The sequence below is a fragment of the Crotalus tigris genome, unplaced genomic scaffold, assembly GCF_016545835.1.
Source record: "Crotalus tigris isolate CLP2741 ecotype Arizona unplaced genomic scaffold, ASM1654583v1 scf7180000018371.15429387391:27106975, whole genome shotgun sequence".
Taxonomy (NCBI): domain Eukaryota; kingdom Metazoa; phylum Chordata; class Lepidosauria; order Squamata; family Viperidae; genus Crotalus; species Crotalus tigris.
In genome coordinates, this window is record NW_024096970.1 from 8,673,095 (window position 1) to 8,694,926 (window position 21,832).

The 21,832-nt window shown below is 38.1% G+C and overlaps 1 protein-coding gene across 3 annotated transcripts in view; it reads left to right on the forward strand.

The window, feature by feature from the left end:
• Positions 1-21,832, forward strand: part of STK4 (serine/threonine kinase 4) — a 65,296-nt gene that overhangs the window by 1,728 nt on the left and 41,736 nt on the right. Inside the window, exons 1-6 of one of the 3 annotated variants that reach the window (XM_039351314.1) lie at positions 2,630-2,839; positions 10,751-10,831; positions 14,159-14,287; positions 19,695-19,809; positions 20,093-20,257; positions 21,491-21,658. In XM_039351314.1, the coding sequence (XP_039207248.1) occupies positions 2,808-2,839; positions 10,751-10,831; positions 14,159-14,287; positions 19,695-19,809; positions 20,093-20,257; positions 21,491-21,658 (690 nt within the window). In that variant the 5' untranslated portion in view covers positions 2,630-2,807. Of the gene's footprint in view, positions 1-2,629; positions 2,840-10,750; positions 10,832-14,158; positions 14,288-19,694; positions 19,810-20,092; positions 20,258-21,490; positions 21,659-21,832 lie in introns of those variants that run through there. The other 2 variants (XM_039351312.1, XM_039351313.1) reach the window with 2 other exon arrangements.

Genomic DNA, 21,832 nt, shown 5'->3' on the forward strand with positions numbered 1-21,832 from the left:
TTCATTCTGGAATAATCTGTCAATAAATTTATAAACAGTAATCTCCCATAAAATTGCATAGAAATGAACTGAACAGGAAACTGAAGTTTCAGTAAGAAAGAGAACGTACATATTAACTTAAGTCTCTCTCTCTCTCTCTCTCTCTCTCTCTCTCTCTCTCTGTGTGTGTGTGTGTGTGTGTGAACAACAGATAGTGGCATTTATATTAAAAGGGGGAGAGAATAACATCAGGGTTTTTTCTTCTTCTTGTGCCATATCCGTTATCGGATGTTGGCGATCATGTTGGCGATCCTGTTTTTATCAGCAGCCACACGAAAAAGTGCTGCTGAGTTTTGTCCATAGCAAAGCTTAGCACAGGCATATAATAAAGTATGGGATGGGAATCTAGGACAGTGCAAATTCTGGACCAAGACAGAATGATTTTTATTAAAAAGGAAGTGGATTCTGTACAGAAGGTTAAGCCATGAGGGGCCTTGCTACAGATATCCATAAATTGCAGTGGTCCCAACCAAATTTGTTACATTACTGAAATTTATAATGCAACAGAAGGGAGAATTATTAAATACACAACAATAATATGAGTTCTATTTAATTGCTATTAGATTTATATCTAGGGATATCTATTTGTTTGTGCCACCCAGCCCCTATTCATCAGTGAAAGGTCTCTGTTTTATAGTACAAGAACAGTCTAGCTAGCAGATGTCTGCAGCCTACACACAGCCTCCTAGTGGCCCTCCTGGCCTTTTCTAAACCTCATAATCCCTCTTTTAATCTTTTTAAAAAATCAGAATCGTAGCATTGAAAGGAACCTTGGAGGTCTTCTAGACCAGGACTCTTCATGATATACCAATCTTAAAGCAAAATGAGTGCCTTAACCTTTGCAGACAGTTAAGGTAGCTATTTTATTTTTAAAAAGTCTCAGCAAAGCTGAATTTTTCATTTATACATACTCATTTGGGTTCTTATTTTTCCTCAAACTTACAAAAAAGTGGGCCAATTCTTAACCATTTCCTCTCCCCCCTCTTGTTGTTAATAAGCTTTATGCCACAGATCAGTGATGGCGAACCTTTTAGAGACTGAGTGCCCAAAATGCAACCCAAAACCCACTAATGCATCGACGAGTGCCGGGTGGGTGTGGCCCATTGTCTGGGTGTGGCCTATTGGCTGGGCATGGCCAATTGGGTGGGCGTCGCTGCGGTGGTAATGGCAGACTGGGTGGGACTAAAAAGTTCAATCAATCAATTCCAACTTTGCAAAACCTTTTTTTTCCCGCGAGAAGTTGAAATTGACTGATTGAATCTTTTTTTTTTTTTTTTTTGCACATGGGGGCGGAGGCCTAAAGCGAAAAGATTTTATAAAATCCAGCTGAAGGCCTAGGCCTGGGGTGACGGCACACGTGCCCATAGAGAGGGCTCTGAGTGCCGCCTCTGGTACCCGTGCCATAGGTTCGCCACCACTGCCACAGACAATTGAGTTGTCTGATGGAATTTAAATGTAATTTAAAATGTCAAATACTTTTCTTGGGATTGCTAGAATTGCCTCAGTAAGATCATTCTACTTAAGCCTGTGCATGCTGTGATATATAAATCCTTAATTCTCTGTGTTATTTAATAATTGTAACACAATTCACTTAATTCAAGAGTTTTCTTCCAAGTAAATGGATTAAAAACTGAATCCAGGTAATAACAATCCCAAATAATCAGGACTGTTCTTCTGAACTGGGTATATTTCGACCATATACTTATAGTATTCTAATCATGACTATTCACAAGTAATCCTAGATATAAGATTGCAACCACATGTAAGTTAAATCCCCACTGTACAAAAGTTAACATATATTTGGATAAGAGTAGGCTCAAAAATTTAGTCAGCCAGGGTAGATTAGAGGGATAGGTTGGGCCAGTTACTGTGAACATGCTGACTTAACAAAATTTTGTACATTACATTGGAATATAAGCCACAAAAGTCCTTGTGTGCCAAACAAGCCCAATGATTGTTAACCTATGCTCAGGGGCTCGCTGATAGCCAATGGCTGCACTGCACTCTGGTGCTTCAGTTTGCATATATTTTCAAAAATTATTAAAATCTTAGCGGATTGCTGTACCTGCCCCCCTCCCCCCTTTTTTAAACTTCCTGTCTCAGATCTTACAAAATGACAATTTCAGGATATTTTAGTCCTTTGTGTCTTTTTTTTTAAGTGCTTTATTTAGTTTTGTGGTGTTAATAGATACATCCTGGACAACAAGAAAACGAACTTACGCGGTAATAAAGGATATAAATTAGCGAAAGGTGTTAATTCCGCCAGGATGATTGAAAAATCATCTTTCAATGCAACGTGTGAATCCACCATCTCTAAAGTTAGTGGGTTTGCCACATCTTACTCAAACTTCGGGAAAGCGCGTGCCCACCATACCCTCTCTTGTGCATAAACGAGGACTAAAAGGAGGGACTTAATTATCCCCGTAGCCACGCCCTCCAAAAACAGGAGAATTGGCGCGAACCACGTGGGCAGGGCTGTGAATTACATATCCACCCCCCCCCCCACCGCGCTGTCGTCCGTCAGTCCCAGCTGCCGGGTGGGCGGGGTCCGTATTGGCTTCGGGTTTTTTGCAGAGGCCGGCGGGCATCGCCTTGATAGGCTGCTCCGAAGCGGAAGTGCAGCCGCTGTTTGGGGGGCGGGGCCTCTGCTTTTAGTCAGAGCGAGTAGAGCTGCAAGAAAGCAGGCGGGATGGAGCACCGGTGACTGCCGCTTCTCTGATTCTCCGCATCATCCCAGCCCTTGTCTACCGGCTGCTGCTCCTGCGGCCATGGAGACCGTGCAGTTGCGCCACCCGCGCCGGTGAGAAGCCGGACTTTGGGGTCCCCCCAGAGAAAAGGGCGTGACCGTGCGATTAGGATGGTGGAAGAATGGTCGAGGATAGAGCAAGGGGGTTGCGTGCACACTGCGCTTTTTCTTGCCTCTGAGACCTCCTCTTCGGTCTTCTCTGCAGCGGAAGCTCTGACCTTTCTCCCCTGGTTTTCTCTGGTCGGGGTTCGCCTGTACCTTGTGCTCAAAGGACAGGCGTCTTTCTGTAATTCTTTGTCTCAAACTGGGTGCCCAGCTTGTTTCCTATTGGTGGAGTCGGGTCTGCGTTTTGCAGCTGTTTGCCTCTTCGGTCTGCGTTAGTTCAACTATTTGGATTTAAGTTCCGTCTGAAATTCCTAGGTACCATATTGAGTCACCTTATATGTATATTTTGAGTATCTGCTTTCCTTAGTCACTGTACCACTGTACAGATTTTTCATTAAAAATCAGAGCAGAAATGCAGTGGTACCGTTAGTGTGATAAAACTGATGATATCTAAAGATACGAACTTGGCATCTTAGGTGAGGGTGGCCTAGGGTGAAATCCCATATTGATTACTCTAGTAGTTTTCCAAAGATTGAGATAATAATCTCTGCCTGGACATAAGTAAGTTCTGCCTGGGTGTTTAAAACAGGGCTTCCTACAGTTCAGGTTGGTTTCCAAGTTTTGGGGTTAACCCATCAACAGAAGAATAGAGAAGTGAATAGTAAAAGTTTTGTTTTATGGATTTGCAAGGCTTTCCAAGTAATATGTTGCCTTTTTAGAAATAGCTTTTCTGTGGGAGGTAGAGCATAAACTGAAATTAAAAATATTATGGGCGCACATGCGTACATTTTGATGTACTTTGGATATTTTAGACGCCATCTACAGAGGAAGTTGGTATCTTTAGTTACCAAAGCTCATTGCTTGCTTAAAAACATAGTAAGGGGAAGTGAATACGTAGAGGAGCACCCAGTGTCTTAAACTGCACAAAGGGAAGTTCTAAAATGTCAAAATCCTGAAATACTGGCAGTTTCTTGTGTAGTTTTAATTGCTTAAACAGTGGCTTAAACATTTAAAGTATTAAATATTCTGTATATGTAGACTGCAAATTATATAATTTCCTGAATTATTACTAGATTTTTGTCCCATCTTTTTTTAAAAAAAAAGTTTGATCATAATATAGGCATGAAAGTAACAAAAGCTATGTTAGTGGCAGTACTTTGTGAACATTGCTATTTATTTGATATCTGAAGATGTCTAGAACCATTTATATAATACTTCCTGAGATTTGTAACAAACTGCTTGATAGTGGTAATTATGGTTATTTGAAAGTTATTTTCCAGAAGCAGAATAAGATATTTGCTTTCTTGTCTCCTCTTTAACATCTATGTGAGCTGCTAGGTGAGCTCATCTGTTGCCATGGGCTGAGGTATGATCAGTATGCTAACAATACCCAATTATATCTATCCAAATCAAGCAATGCTATGAATGTCTTACCTAGTAGTTGGAGTCTGTGAGGATCTGGATGAGAAACAGGCTTCAGATAAATCCTGACAAGACTGTATGGTTCTAGCACTATGGCATCTTTGGTGCTGGATGGGATTGCTCTGACCCAAACAGATGCAATACACAATATGGGGGTCTTCTTAGACTCATGACTTCTGCTTGATGAATAGGGTAACAGATGTGGTTAGGTGTAGTTTTGCAGAGTTTTGTCTTGTGCACTTGTTGCACCTGCTGCTGGATTGCCAGGCCCTGCTTACAGACTCATCCCTAATCACCTCCAGAATTGATTACTACAATGTAGTCTACATGGCGCTGCCCTAGAAGAATATCTGAAAGCTTCGACTGGTATAGAATGCAGTGGCACAGGCAGTTGTGTGTGCTCTTAGAACAGCACACGTTACACCTCTCAAGCTGAATTGGTTGTCAGTTTGTTTCTGTCTCTAATCCGAGCTGCTGGTTTTAACCTTTAAACCCTTTCGTGGCATGGGACCAAACTTTCTGAGGAGCCACCTCTCCCCAATTACATCAGCCGGGACCTACATTTGATGATGCTAAGAGACATGTTGTTTCTGCTGTGGTACAAAAGATTACCTTAATCTTTGCATGCAACTATATTTCCAGATTTAATACTTAAAACGAAAATGAGATTTCTGAAATCATAATTCTTAATTTTAAAACATAGAGGTTCTTAGGAAGATGATTATCAGGTGTCAAATTAGATTTTGCATGGTTAGAGAATGCTAATTTCATATCAATATTACATATTTGCTTAAATGTTTATATCATAACAGGTCTGATGTTAACCATTTAATGGCAGATGCAGAAATACATTGTGATTCATCCAACCTTCTAATTTGGGTTGAAAATTTTTTAGTCTTAATATAACCTCTTGCACATGCTTCATCTTGATATTAACTCATACTAGTCATGTATAACATATTGTTGTCTTCCAGCTGTATATTTTAGGTATGAATTTATTAAAATCCCTTTGAAAGCATATATAATGTTTGTATGAATATATTTCTAAAAGTAAAAGAGTAAAGATTATATTGGAAAAAAAGAACTCTTATTTTCCAGACTACAGGTAGTTCTAATTTACTACCTGCCTTGTTTAGTGACTGTTTGTAATTATGATGCTTGAAAAAGTAACTTTGCAACTAATCCTAACATTTACAACCTTTGCGGGTCTGTAATGCAAAGGAAAGCTGAAGTTGTTGTTGTTGTTAGTTGCAAAGTCATGTCCAACCTATCGCGACCCTTTGGACAACATTCCTCCAGGTCTTCCTTTTCCTCTACTATCTTCTGGAGCCCATTTAAGTTCACGCCTACTGCTTCAGTGACTCCATCCAGCCATCTAATTCTCTGTCGTCCCCTTCTTCATTAAATTGTAATATTGCTTTTAGCAATATATTTTTATTCTTATTTTGTAATATATACGTTCTGTGAAATTAAATGGCCTCTAAATTGGATGGATGATTGGACAGATAGACAGACGGATAGCTAAATAAATAGGAGTTGTAACTCAGTATCTAGAAAACCAAAATATAGTATAGTCTAAGACAGTGATGGCGAACCTTTTAGAGACTGAGTGCCCAAACGTCAACCCAAAACCCACTTACGTATCGTCGGGTGCTGGGTGGGCATAGCCCATTGGGTAGCTGCAGTGGTAATGGCAGACTGAGTGGGACTAAAAAGTTCAATCAATCAATTCCAACTTTGCGGGATCTTTTTTTTTGTGAGAAGTTGAAATTGATTGATTGATTGAACCTTTTATTTTTGCACACAGTGGCAGAGGCCTAAAACAAAAAAGTTTTATAAAACCCAGCCTAGGACTGAGGCGACGGCGTGTGTGCCCACAGAGAGGGCTCTGCGTGCCACCTGTGGCACGCGTGCCATAGGTTCGCCATCACAGGTCTGTGACTTAAGACTGCAATTGAGTGCAAAATTTCTGCTGCTAAGAGAGACAGTTTTAAGTGAATTTTGCCCTGTTTTACAACTTTTCTTGCCACAGTTGTTAAGTGAATCACTGCAGTTGTTAAGTTAGTAACATGGTGGTTAAGTGAATCTGGCTTACCCATTGATTTGCTTGTCAGAAGGTCGCCAAAGGTGGTCACATGACCTCTGTGCAATCATAAATATGAACCAGTTGCCAAGCATCTGAATTTTGATCATGTGACTCTGACTGTGCTATGATTGTAAGTGTGAAGAACAATCAAAAATCACTTTTTTCAGTGCTACTGTAACTTCAAACGGTCACTAAACAAATGGTCGAGGACTGCCTGTACTCTACCCATTGCAGTAGGAAAACAATCTGAAGTTAAAGACAATTGAGATCAGCAGAAATTTCTTTAACTTTGTTATCACAGACTGTAGCTGCTTTCAATTTTGGATAATGCATTTTACATGCTGAGCAAAAGAACCTGTTTCCTTTGTTTTGTGTGTATGTCTCACCATCTCAGCCCCTCCATATTCACTTGCATATGAACAATTTGGATTCTCAAATTTATTTTCTTTCCCTTTTTTCTTTTATTGCCAATTATTTTTCAAACTTTTTAGTTTTTGATTACTTGATGTATTACTTGGTTTGTAGCATTTCTCTATTTTGATACATAGATAATTATAATCATAATTAGTCTATACTGTATACATTGAATTGTCTTTCCTACATATAATATACTTGCATTTCTTTAGATTGCTGATGAAACTTTGTAATCACTTTTCAAGCAACTTTATTTACTTATTCAATTTTTATAGCCACCCATCTCAGTCAATGATCTTATAAGCACAAGTGATTTTAAAATTGGATTAATGTTTTCTGTTAAAATGACTAATCTCTAATACAGGGGTGTCAAACTCAATTTCATTGAGGGCCGCATCAGCATTGCGGTTGCCCTTGGGGGGCCAGGTGAGTGTGGCCAGGGTGAGTGCGGCCTACTGGGTGGGTGTGGATGGAGTGGGTGTGGCCTACTGTCTGGGCATGGCCAACTCTACATTGTTCGTGTCAAGGGGGCCTATGGGGGCCTGGGCAGGAGTGGGACAGATCTGAGGTTCTCTGGCGAAGGGGGTGGGACTGGGGCAAGGGCCAAGGCATGGTGCATTTCTTCATTCCTCACAAAGGGTGACACCTCCCCAGCATGTACCCAGGGGGTGGGGCCAATGCAGTAGGGGCTGGTTCCTTGCTGTTTCTGGATGCCCTTGTGGAGCTAAGACTGAATGCATTTCAGCATAGATGGCCACCACAAAATTGTACATTGGCTCCTGGCTGGCCTGGGCCAGGGCCAAGGCAGCAGTGGCCGTTCCCTCACTCTTTCCAGGATGGCTTCGCAGTCCACATGAAACCACTTTGCGGGCCGCATCCGGCCCCCGGGCCTTGTGGTTTTTTTTTATTTATTGAAAATTTTTTAAAATTTTACAAGAACAAAACAACCCTTCCCCAAACCTCCCCAACCCTCCCATTCCCTCCCCCGACCTTTCCAGAGCTGAATATAGGCTTAATTAAAATTTCTTCAAAAAATCTTAAAAAAGATATAAACCATGAATAAATCTAAATACATTAATTGAACAAATTATAAAATAATTAACAATAATATATATATAAAAAAACATAAATATCAAAAGAAAAATACTTAAAAAGAAAAAGAATAAAGAAAGAGAAAAAAGAAAAAGATAAAAGAAAGTATAATAAAAATAAAAAAATAAAAAAAGAATAAAGTCTATAAAATATTTTAAATTTTAAATATAAGTTATTGAAAAACTAAATAATATTTTTTATATCCAACTTATATTGTATAAAATCTATCCATTTTTTCCATACCGCAAAATACTTCTCTTGCGATTGATCCTTCAAAAAAGCCGAAATCTTTGCCATTTCCGCCAAATAAGAAACTTTAAAAAACCACTCTTGCAAAATAGGCAAAGATTCCTTCTTCCAACAATGCCCTACTAACAACCTTGCGGCTGTAATTAAATTTAACATCAATGTGGTCTCTTTAGTATCACAATCAGTAACAATACCTAACAAAAACAATTGTGGGGTAAATTTTACCCTCCTTCTAAAAATTCTTTGGATATTCCACCATATCTTAATCCAAAAAGATTTTATATTTTTACACGACCACCAGATATGATAGTAGGTAGCATCCAAACATCCGCATCTCCAACATTTAGGCTGTAAGTCAGGATACATGCGAGACAGTTTTTGTGGATCAAGGTGCCATCTATAAAACATTTGTAAAAATTCTCCCTTAAGTTTTGGGCTTGTGTAAATTTGACATTCCTCACCCAAATAATTTCCCAGGTATCTAGTAGAACTGGTTCACCAAAATTTTGTGCCCATTTAATCATACATTCTTTGACTAATTCTGCTTCTGAATCCAATTCTACTAACACCCCATAAATTCTCTTAATGTGAGTTCGTCTTTGATCTTTTATTTGTTTTAACAAGTTTTTATCTTCTCTAAGCAAACCCACATTACGATCTATCTTCCACCTATCCACTATTTGTCTTTACTGGAACCATGAGTAAATAATATTTTCTTGTGTTAAATCTTCCAAAGATTTTAACTGCCAATTTTTACCATCCCATCTAAGTAATTGTGCGTAAGAAACACTATCCATCTTAACTCCTCTCCTTATCCCTTCTATCGCATGCCATGGTATAGCCCATAATGGAATTTTAAAATCACTTCTATAATATTTCCTCCAAACCCGAAGTAAAGAAATCCTTATAATGTGAGATTTAAAAACCCTATTGACCTTTTTATTAATTAAATAGGCATGCCATCCAAAAAGTAAATCCCAACCCTCCAAGAGGAGTATTTCTACATTTGTTAAATTAACCCAATCACTTATTAATGTTAAAACCACAGCCCCGGGCCTTGTGTTTGACATGTCTGCTCTAATATGTGAATTGACTGGTGAATATTTCATCTGTGGCAATTATTCAATGAAGTAATACCCAAAGAGTGTATATGAGGGATTCTAAAATTGATGATGGCCACTTAGACTAGAGAGTCATGTTTGTGAAATGGGCATCTACACAGGTAACCCTCACTGACTTGCCTAATTCAGTGACCACTCAAAGTTACAGCCATGCTATCCTTCAGTCATATGATCGTCACAGTTATGTGATCGCCATTAGAATTAGTAGGCATCTTGTTCCTGAGCTGTTGTCCCCCCCCCCTTGTAGAACAGAGAGATTGAAGAGAAAAACATTATGAGAGAATAAACAGGCACACAGTGGGAAATACACATCAAAAGCACTATGTTGTTTACTTTCCAGTTTCTCCTCTTTGTGAGGAGTGGGAATGGATCAGACAAAGGAGAAATTGCTTGTCCCCCTTCTCCTGCAGAGTGGAGAGATTGGAGAAGAAGGGATTACAAGAGAATAATCAGGCAAACAACAGATAGTATGTTCCCAGCTGCTGATGCTAGCACATTGCTTTTGATGGATATTCCCCCTTTGTGTGCCTGCTTACTCTCTTATAATCTTTATCTACAATGAGTATAAATGAAAATATTAATTCCTTTCTTGTTAATTATCCTAGCACTGGGATACACATTCCAAAGGGTATGGAAGTGAGTAGGAGGCAAACAAAAGTGAAAAGTGTGAAACTGATTAGTGTTGTCAATTTTGAGCCAGAAAACACAGTTATTGTCATTTCCTACTTAGTGCTGATCCCAATTGTGGTGCTAAACAAAGATTACCTGTATAAACTTATCAAATAAATAAAATTACAGAGTTTAAAAATTCCTAATAGAGGTAGCTGCTAAACGTGTTATGATAACATTTAGAAATGAATTAACTGGTTGCTTATAGTGGTTAATACATTTGAATTCACACTGTGATATATGAAAATAGCTAATTATGGCTTGTTTAAAAATTGGGCTAACAATTACCCAAATAGTAACTTGAGAAGGATAGTGTATTTGTTGTTTTTTATTCTGAACCAGATTATATTCTATAATCTTAAAGCTTTATCATTAAGACTTGTTTTTGTGTTTCACCATTTCCTGAATAGAACCTTAGTAATATTTCCTCTTTTAAAATCATTATCTGTTTTGCATATGCTGCTGATTTTTTTTTTATATTTTTGCATTCAGAAAATGAATACTTAGTTTTCAGGAAACTGTAGAAAACATTTCATAATTAATTGTGCATTTTGGATGAAAAATATTTTATGAATTAGAATACTTCCTAGTACAAGAGATGCAGCTGATGCAAATGTCAGGCTGCCTGAGAACTTTGAGAATCTCTCTTCTGTCTGTCCTTAAAAAATGCAGTTTTGTATATGTATGGAATATGCTCAGTATTGGTAACATAATTTGTTAATAAACTATATTTGCTGCTGGGAATTAAGTTGATATTGAAGGTCCAGCCATCAAAATCTGATAACATATCTAATTATTTGATTCCAGGCAGCTAAGAAAATTAGATGAAGATAGTTTGACAAAACAGCCTGAAGAAGTGTTTGATGTGTTGGAAAAACTTGGAGAAGGGTACAAAACAGCCTGAAGAAGTGTTTGATGTGTTGGAAAAACTTGGAGAAGGGTAAGTAAACCTCACAAATATCCTTATCGCAGCCTATATAATGTTGCCATAGATAATTGTGCATATAGGATTGATGTCATTTCCTGATATGTACTGTCAAACTAAACTATTGAAACAGCAAGTCATTTTGAAGACTAAATAAACCAGACTGCTTATTTCGGAGCAAAACATTGTTTTATAGACTGCAGTAGAGAAAGTTAACTATAGAGTGACTTGTACTCTAGGAGACAGGAAATGTCAAGCTGTTTTATTGTAGCATCAAATGTTCCATATATCTTGCACCACATATCTAGCGGGGCTGCCCTAATTTATTTGAATTATAATTTCCAAACATGTTTCAGGGGTAGCCCCATCCAAACAGTCAAGAGAGATTGTAATGAGGAGAGGTTAAATTACCCACTGAGGAAAGATCACATAGCTTCATGAACTGTAATTATGCATACATAATTTTTTGCCTGCACATGCAAACTCAGTGAGGTTCAGGAAGCATCCTCAAACTCTGAATTTGCTTTTTCTGGGAATGTTTGTTTCAATCCTACAGTCTATTTTTTCCTATGAATGGTACTTTTCTCTTAATCTGGATTTAATTTCAGGTGGTTCTCTTTCATCTAGTCCACTATTAAGATTAGAAGGGATCCAAGGATACTGATTGCTTCCTTGAAATTAATTGGTAGGGAACAATTGAGCCTGGTGTCATCAGTAAATACATGGCACTCCATTCCAGAACCCAAAACTTCCCCACTAATTTCCTGTAGATGTTATACAGCAGAGGTCTCCAACCTTTTTGGTTTGGTGGCCCGGAAAGGGAGGCAGGCACCACTGTGTGTGTGCGTGCAAATGGACTGCGCACCTGCACACACAAAAATGAGCCCCACGTGTGTGTGCACAAATGGACAATGCATGAGTGCATGCGCACAAGCAAACCGCTGCATGTGAGCACATGAGCACATGCAAATGGGGTAGCGCGGGTGCGAGTGCTGCAAATGGGGCGGCGCTAACGCTGGCTGGATGCTATGAATGGCACTAGTTCCGGTGGGATGCTCGGGACAGGGCAGCGCTAGTCCTGTAGGATGATTGGGGCTGGTGTGGCGCTAGCACCGGCAGGATGCTTAGGGTAGCACTAGTGCAGGTGGGACACTCAAGGGCAGGGTGGCCCTAGCGCTGCGGGATGCTTGGGGCGGTGCTAGTGCCGGTGGGATGCTCGGGCGAGGCGACGCTAGCACTGATGGGACACTTGGGGTAGGCTGGTTTGTGCACTGGCCATCCTTCCACGCAACCTGGTGGCCAAGCGGCCGCTGCCCGGTAGTGAGCCATGGCCCACAGGTTGGGGACCTCTGTTATACAGCATGGAAGATAAGACAGAAGCTTATGGAACACCATAGATAAGTGATTCAGATGTTGAAAAGTAATTCCTCCAGTACCACTTTTAGGCAGGACCCAAACCATTGCAAAAGAAGAACTGGGCTGGATCATTTTAACTAGCTTTCTAAGCTTGTAAAGGAATAGAGCAACTGCCAGTCTAAAATTGACCATAATGATCTTTATGTTATGGAATTACAGAAAGTTTTTCTGTGTTTGACCTAGCTAAATGATACTTAATTCTGGGGCATGCCTTGTTAGATTGGGACTGGGGGAGATAGCTACCAATTAAAATAGATTCATGAGTTTGATATGTAGGAAAAACATTGTTTTACTTTACACTTTTGTTACTTTAGTTACTGTGATTTTCTTTGTTAAATTAGTACATTTGTTAAATTAGTACATTATTTTTGCCCGATGATGTTTATGATTGTGTGCTTTTGGGTATAGGTAATCCTTGACTTATGGTCATTTAGTTACCAAAGTTACGACTGCTTACAACTGCATTGCTTAGTAACAGAAATTCTGCTACAGGTGGCCATCGTAACTCAAGACTACCTATATACATGCAGAATTCTGTCAAAGATTCCATCCCTATTGTTCTGAAGACTATGTTTCTAAACCGGCCAGGAAACCATTAAGATTTTTCTAGCATGGTCAGGGGAAAAAAGCCTAAAAGGGTACTATTAGTGAGGTCCATGAAATGATTTTGTCATTTGTTACTATCTTCATTTTTGCAATATGTGACCTAAAGATTATTCTGCTGCTACTCCTGTAATGTCAAATATTCCATACTGCCGTAGTGGTTGAAAGTGCACAGACATATATTAGAAGATAAATATTTTAGTTCCTGTCTTCCAAAACAAAGTAAACATTTTTACATGAATCAAGTTAGTAGCATTTAAAATGATTTCATAATATTTTATTGTTTTTTGTTTGCTTTTCCCTTCTCCCCAAGTTCTGGTGTTTTGTTTGTTTAGCCTATTTTAGGTTCTGCAAGTTTCCTGCCTCAGGGCAGTAGGAAACTCTGTAGTGGTTAGAAGGGTTCCAAAGGGGGGGGGGGGCTGCTATGTCTGCAGGTTATCCATTTCTAGCAATTGAGGAAGTTGTGCTGTGTGCAAAGCCTCACTTTCTCAGTCTGAGTTAAAAGAATGAGACAAGGCTGTAAATATTCCAAAATTTTGCTCCAACACTGGAAGTTTTTAAGAAGAAACTGGACAGCCATTTGTCCGAAATGGTATAGGGTTTCCTGCCTGAGCAGGGGGTTGGACTAGATGATCTCCAAGGTCCCTTCCAACTTTATCATTATTATTATTATTACATGACTTAGATTGCACTCTTTTCAAAAGTGAGATTAAGCATGCAAAATATACTCCACAGTTCATTTCTAGTAATGAAACAAATCAATTAATCTTTGGCACATTTAAAGAAGTAATGTCACTGGTACATAATCTGTATCCCACTAAATAAAGATATTGATTAATGATGAATATTTATGATAGTCTCACTTTTAGCTTCTAAAAACTAAAAAGTCAGCTTTTTGAGAACAAAAGTTATGTTTTTCCTCCAAATATATATTTTCCATATTAGGAGTATTAAAACAGCTTATTCCAGTAATGCTTCTCATATACACTAGGACTTAAAGGTTGGTGAACCCTTTTTAATTTTCAATAGTTCTGCATATATGATCTATGATATAATCTGTTCTCCACATAACATTAAATAAAAAGAACCCAATTAAATGAGTCAGAACATTGATTTTCATTGATTTATTGAGGAATGAATCCATTGATTCAAGTTGAGGACTACATGGCACTTTTCAGGAGTCAAGATTTGACATGAGCCATTCCAGCACAATGATCAAGCTTCTTTTATTTTATTCTTTCTGAGTTTCAAGTTTGGGTTTCTTGTTACAGATCCTATGGCAGCGTATTCAAAGCTATCCATAAAGAAACAGGCCAAGTTGTTGCAATTAAGCAAGTTCCTGTTGAATCTGATTTGCAGGAGATTATTAAGGAGATATCAATAATGCAACAATGTGATAGGTAAGTATCAGCACTTGATATTTTCATTCACCAGTGGGAAATTTCTTGTTTCTCATTCTAAAAATGGTGTTATCATTGCATCTTCTAATTTTTCATTTGTCTGTATCTGTTAATTCCTTCCTTTAGGTCCTCAATCTTTGGATCCGTTTCTTCTAATTTTCCTTTTTTTTTTCTGGGTTACTAGTTCTTTCTTTGCGGTTATTGTCTGGATTTGTAAGTTTGGTTAGAAAATTGTTCTTTTATCTCATTTGCATTATTTTTAGTCTCATCATGAAATAAAACAATTGTCTCTTGGATTGATTTCAAGATAGAAATAGTTTCTTTCTGAGATTCATTAACATTTTCTTATATGTATATCAAGCTGGGGGCTTCAGAGACAAGTGTTAAAGATGGTTTTTTACCATTTGAGGCTAAGTATGAAACACCCATTTTGTTTTTGTATCTAGTCTTTATAGTCCAATAGGGTCCCCAACACAGATAAGCAGCCCAAGAAGGTTTTTTTTTCCCTTTTCCCAACTGCAGTCTGCAAAAGTGAAAGTTTTCAGGAACAACAAAGAGTCTTATCTAAGTCCAGGCTTCAAGGCAAGTTTCCTATAAGCATAATAAATTGTGCCATGATTCACCACTAGATATTGTTGTCACTGTCTTCCAGCTTTCCAAATCTAAGCCTATTTTATAGACTTTCAAATATCTTTTCTAAAAACACTCTCAAAGGTACTTTTAGTCCCCAAATTTCAAAGCTATATATCTGTATTAATTCCAAATTGATCTTGTAGTTTTTTCTGTTTTCCCCCAAAGCAATTAATTCACCGCTTTTCTTTTCCTGAGGGAGTGGGGCAAAAATGTCCCTTTCCTCTCTCATCGGGGAGGATTCTTTGTTTTGGGCATTCTTTTTTCCAGGAGAGTAGTATTAAGGTAATAAAAAGAGGATAAAGTCTCACCCAGTTCATCCACGTTGCTCAAAATTTGGTAGTTAGTGCTTATCTTCATTGTCAGCAGCTTCTGACTGGCCACACAAATGTAGCCAGTCTTTCCCCCGCCAGTTTGGAGGGCTTCCTTGGATCCAGTGGAAGAGCCGCCACCCCTCTGTGATCGATGAGCGTCCCCTCCTTCATTGCCTCTCCAGGGTGACTTTTTAGGGTCCCCAGCGGGGTGAAATTGAACGTGAAAGATGGTGGCCCATCTTCCTGCACCCGTTATGCTGCAACGCCTAAACGGAAGCCCTTCTCTAGATTGTTTCTTGATTATGTTTTGGGTGAAATAATGGATGGATTTATTCTTTCCCACCTATGTTTCTATGGAGATAGAGTGAAGAAATAGGATTCCTGCAATGCTGTATGCTTCAAAATGACAGAAAACAATTGAGACCATTCTTTTACCTAAGGAAAGCTTTTATTTTATTTTGATTATATTGTTACTATAGTAACCAACAACTTTAGAAGTATTATCATATCCCCTCATAACTTTTCTTTTATCAGAGCTAAAATAGTCATTTCCTATAGTGTCTTCTGATAAAATGTCCCTTATTTTCTTTTTCTGCATCTGATTTTTCTTAAAATATAGGGCCAAGGACTACATACAATACTTAAAAGGAATGCAACCTATAGTGGAACTATTACTTCCTGTGATTTATAAACTAGATTCCTTAGCTTGATTTAGCTTAAAATTGCATTTGTTTTTTTGGTAGCTATGGGTGGTAGCTGTTTTGGCTGTTGGGTGGTAGTTATTTGGTGATGTACTATTCCACTATATCTCATGTGGAATACTTATACTTGTGCGTTCGATTTATTTTATAATTTAAGAACTTTGCATTCCTCTTTCTTAAATTTTATTCTCTTACTTTCATCCTATTTCACTAGGTAATGATTCAGTTCTCATTAAATACAAAGTTAAGATTAGTTTTGTCTTTAGCACAGTGGTTCTCAAGCTTTTTAATGCCGTGACCCCAACCGGTCGTAAGTCGAGGACTACCCAACCGGTCGTAAGTCAAGGACTTTCCCTGCCCGGAGCGCCACGCATGCGTGGTGCCGCCCCCTGCGCCGGCTGAGGCATAGCTGGCAAGCGGCAGAGATGGCGCAGGCCGACCACCAGCTGGGCCACCAGTTGGCCCAGCCCAAGGGAGGTAAAGCACCCACCAGGCCCCACACACGCCAGCAACCCTCCCTGCGCCCACCGGCCTCCCACCCCGGCCCTCTTTTACTTACATTTTTAGTAGTTGCTTAGCAGGGAGGGGTGGAAACTTCCAGACAGCTCGCCTTCGCTGCAGACAACTTGCAGCACGGTTTGCACCATGGGACTTTTGGCGGGTTCAGCAGGGTAGAGACAGCCTGGACAATTCCTATTGGCTTTTTAAAGCCAATAGAATTAGACTCTATTCAAGAGAGTCTATTCTATTGGCTTTCAAAAGCCAATAGAATAAAAGGGAGTAGCACAGCTAAGGAAAAGGGGAAAAAAATGGCAGACTGCGTTGTTTGGCGACCCCTGTGAAATGGTCGTTCGACCCCAAATGGGGTCCCGACCCACAGGTTGAGAACCACTGCTTTAGCAGGTGACAATCTACTGTTGAAATTACTAGATTAGTTTAGTCTGGTAAGATTTATTTTGGACAAACCATTGCACTGTGTTAAACTGCTTACAGATCAAACTTAAACATTCTGTAGAATGTTTTCAGTTAAAATTTTTAGATGAAATAGTTTGTACTTTTCAGAATTCCATTTTGCCCTTCTACAGTTGGACAGAATTGGGACTGCCCCCCATTCTCTTAAGATTTCTCAGAGATTAAATCAAAATAGGAATTAAATAATATTGCTTTTTCTTCATTAACTGTTAGGATTTTGTCATTTTCACTGAATACCTGTTACATGGTTTTTCTTTTTCTTTTTACCCATACCTGAAGAAGCCCTTCTTGTCATTGCAAAGGTGCTTTTTCAAGAGGCAACTGGACTTTCTTTGTTTTTCCTTGAAGATGTTTTGCTTCTCATCCAAGAACTCAGAACTTAAGAAGCTTCTTGAATGAGGAGCAAAATGTCTTCAAAGAAAAATAAAGAAAGTCCAGTTGGCTCATGAACAAGAAGCTTTGGGACAACCATGACTTGGATGACTGAGAATTTCCATAGACATCCTTCTTGTCATTTTTGGCATCCTTTACTAACTGGCTTATTTTAAGCTTGACCTTTCATGATACTACTTCCAGATTTTGGCTACCTGCTATTACTCTGCATCCTTCCCTCAGTCCTAATTCTGTATGTTCCTTGCTTAATTTTTGCTAAACTTTTTGGGCTGCCACATTAAGTGCTTCTGCTATTTTCCTTAATCTCCTGCTGGAACTAGTCATTATTGTGCTTTTAGTATTTTATTTTTGAAGACTCTTCCATCCATTTTGAGCATCTTTCTGGGATCCACTTTTCATTGTTCTGAATTTATTAAATCTGAAGTCCAAGATAATACTCAGTTGTAATCATCTTTGGTTTCTCTTGATAGCAGAAACTACAGTATCATGTAAGTTTCCATGAGTTTCATCTACCAAATATTTTATATTAGTTAAGTTCAAGACAAGTTTAGCACATTCCCTTCTTCTGTCTCTTCCCTCTAAAGATGAAAGTTGTCAGGAATTTCCTGGAATTTCCAAGCATAATAGTGGACACCAGCAGGGCCTGTTCATTTTAATAAAGATCCTCTCAACAGCAGGGCCTAGATCATTACTCTGGATATCTGGGCAGATGTGGATATTTTTAATACAGAGTTAAATGTCCTTTTCTATTGCTTCTGTTCTTTCTGAACAACTGAACCTTTTAGTTATTATATTCCCATCCTGCTAAACTGGTATCAAGAAAGTCTATACTCTAAACACCAGATGTTTTATTAACTTGACCATATTGATCTATGTAGTCTGTTTTATTTTGGTTGTTTTGAATTTAGTAAATAAGAGAGTTCAGTTAATTTCTCACAAACCTCTTGAACTACAGTATCTTTTTTTTTTTAAGCGGTTAATGAGTTTAAATGTTGTGTTCAGAATCTTTACATGGAAATGATTTATTGGAAAATTATTGGAATATTTGTAGATTCTCCAAAGTTCAGATAATTTTTAAAAGAAAATGTGTAAACTTAGAAGAAACCTATTGGCGCTGAAAGGTGTTTGCATGCTTTAATTATGTATTTGCACTTATAGTAGGTTAATAATGAGTAAGCATAGCAATCTGTAATATATTAAAACTGTGATGCTTGATTGATTATTCCATTTGCAAAAGCGATTGAGATCTCATGAAAGAATTGAGAAAAAACATTTTTCCTTGCCTTTGTCTACCTTCTTACAAGAATTCCCCCATCCCCAAATGCTTTAGAGCAAATGTACAGAGGAAGCAAGAATGTTGGGTGGGGGAATAGGGAAAAGACACACCTTTCCTACAGCAAGAATATGTAAACCATACATGAACCATTCATTCATGGTGACTGTTATTTTGAAACAACGAAGAATTTCTACAGAACAATACATCAGGGGAACCTCTGGTTAGCTGATTGTTTTCACCATATATCGGTGTTTAAAGAAATGTTTTAAATGTTAGTACGATAATAGAAAACAATGAAAACATATCTTGCACAGTTTTCTCTGTTAAATATACTATTATAAGAAACTAAAATATTCCTAGAGGTATATGTTTTGAAAAGTTGTTGCTAGTATCAATGTTATCGTTATAAAAACTCTCAACTTGAATAATGTTTCATACCTGAATTGAATTATTTTATTTTATTAGTATATTCCCTGTTAAAAATTGGGTAGCTGCTGGAAGTGCTGGGCTTCATAAAAGCACGACTCTTCAGATACTCAGCTGTCATTCTCCTAGTCATAGCTAAATAACAACAGGAGTTTGAAAGACTTAACACTGTTAAATAAAACTTTTATGGCTAATTAAAAAGTCATAGGTACATAATTGGTGCAGAATACAGGAATCTAGCTTTGCCTGGGGCATATAACTGTATGTGTGAGAGAAAGAGACAATCAGATGGGCACTCCAGGTTTAAATCCTAGATATTGTTCTTCTGCCCTTTTATGGTATCAGTAATTTCTGACAGTGTTTTCCCAGAACAGAATTTGGAAAATGCTGCCCCATGTTTACAGGTCTGCAGCTCTTTGATTTTTGCCTTGCCAATCCTTAGAGCAAGCCAGCTAAATCAAATTCTTCCACTTGCATGAGTTGCCTTGTGCCAAAAAATGCACTCCTTTGAAATAGGAGTAGAAATGCATAACTGAAAACCAGACGATGGAATTTCATTTTTGTAAGTTAATGCTTTTACTTAAGATCCTAATACTTCTCGATCCTAGAATTTTAGGCTGATTCATAGCTAGCTTTTTTTTTTTTTTCAAAATGTGCACTTGAGTCAATTCAGTAATACGTTCTGTCTTCCTTAGTCCTCATGTAGTCAAATATTATGGCAGCTATTTTAAGAACACGGACCTCTGGATAGTAATGGAATATTGCGGTGCCGGATCTGTGTCTGATATAATTCGACTACGAAATAAAACGGTATGTGCTGCTTCAGGATCTGAATAAATACCTGAGGGGTTTTTTCGGATAAAATTTTTAGGTAAAAGTTATAAACTTTGGCCTGCTTTATTGAGTAATAAAAGATCTGAAAGAGCAGAAATTGAACATTCTATGTTCCACTGGAAGTTGTTATTACTGGAGATCAATAAGTTGCATTACCCTCTTGTAGCCTTCTCCATCCTTTGTCCTAATAGAAGACATGAATTTTAAGTGACAGTAATAGGATCTTAGCAATAACTATTTAGTAAGTTTCCTTCTACAGTTGATGGAAGATGAAATTTCTACAATAATACAATCAACACTGAAAGGACTGGAATACCTACATTTCATGAGGAAAATACATCGTGACATCAAAGCTGGCAACATATTACTTAATACAGAAGGACATGCTAAACTTGCAGATTTTGGGGTAGCTGGCCAGCTTACTGTAAGTATAGAAACTACTTATACACTCTTCCTATATTGTGCAAAGATTCGTTTTCTTTCAAAACCCATATTTGGGAGCGTAGTAATCTATTAACAATAGTTTACAAACTGTAATGACTGGATGAAAACATCACAAAATGCCAGTATCCAAATAAACGTTATAGTTTAATAGATATGTAAACCAAGCAGGAGTGTATTTTCTGGATCAAACATTACTATATAATATGAGATGGCCACCAGAGAACTACTGGCATATATAAATAATCTGATTTTCTAAAATGGTAAGGTTTAGATTTTTAGAAATTATATATTTTCATTTGAATCTATTTCTATTAATTTGGATGTGCACAAAGCGGAAAAAAATATTTTCAACCCGGAACCTTCAAATTCTGGAGGTTTTGCTAAGAAGAATTTAGAATTTAGAAGAATTGAAATTCAGAATGCTTTGGTTGTTTAGATTTTGAATGAAACAAAATCCAGACAGGTTGAATAGTACAAGGTTGATTGCTCCCAACCCAGCATATCCCATCAGCTTGGCCATCCCTGATCTTCTTTCTTACCACTTTTTTTTCTTACTCCCCCCTCTGCCACTCTGCTGGATTGGAAGCATCACTCATAGCCCAGCACAAAATGTCCTGTCAGCTTGCCAGTTCTCTGACTGACCTTGCCAGCAGCGTCAGAAGGGCATATGCTATCTCCTGGTCTTTTTGCCTTTCTCTTCTCTTATCCTCTAATGTCCTTGGCTGATTCTTTGCCTTTCCTCCTCCTTCTGGAATGAAGTTATATGTTCCAGTAGAAGCTACTCTGTACAGAGTATTTTGCCCATCTCTGTTATTAAATATTTTGAAAATTCTAGGAGATGGGTTATTATTATATTTTTATCCCATTTCTTGTTATGTATATATAACTTGGGATGGCTAATTTACCTAATATCCCTTCTTCCTTCTATTTTCCCCACAACATCAACCCTTTGAGCCAGAGAGTGACTGGCTCAAAGTCATCCAGCTGGATTTCTTGCCTAAGAGAGGCCTAGAACTCATAGTCTTCTGATTTCTAGAGGCGCATATTCACCACTGCACCACACTGTTGCAGGGACGTTTACAATATCTATAATTATAAAGTCACAGTGTAGCTTATAAAATGTTTGAAAGCATTTGAACAATTGATTAGCAGATATTTTCACCAGCTTCCTTTTAAATAGCTAACTTCTTTAAACATTTGCCTCTGTTCGTAGGACACTATGGCAAAAAGAAATACTGTGATAGGAACTCCATTCTGGATGGCTCCTGAAGTGATCCAAGAAATTGGATACAATTGTCTGGCAGATATCTGGTCTCTGGGTATCACCGCCATTGAAATGGCTGAAGGAAAACCTCCATATGCTGATATTCATCCAATGAGGGTAAATGCTGGGTAACTAATCCAAGATGTGGAGATGATTGTAGCTTTAATGCACAAGTAAAGTTGAGCCCTAATTCTCATTATCTTTGGTTTGATCCTACTTTGCTAGATGTAATCTCTTTTTTTAATGTAGATATTTTATTGGTTTTTAACTATAACAATCTCCAGTGCCTGG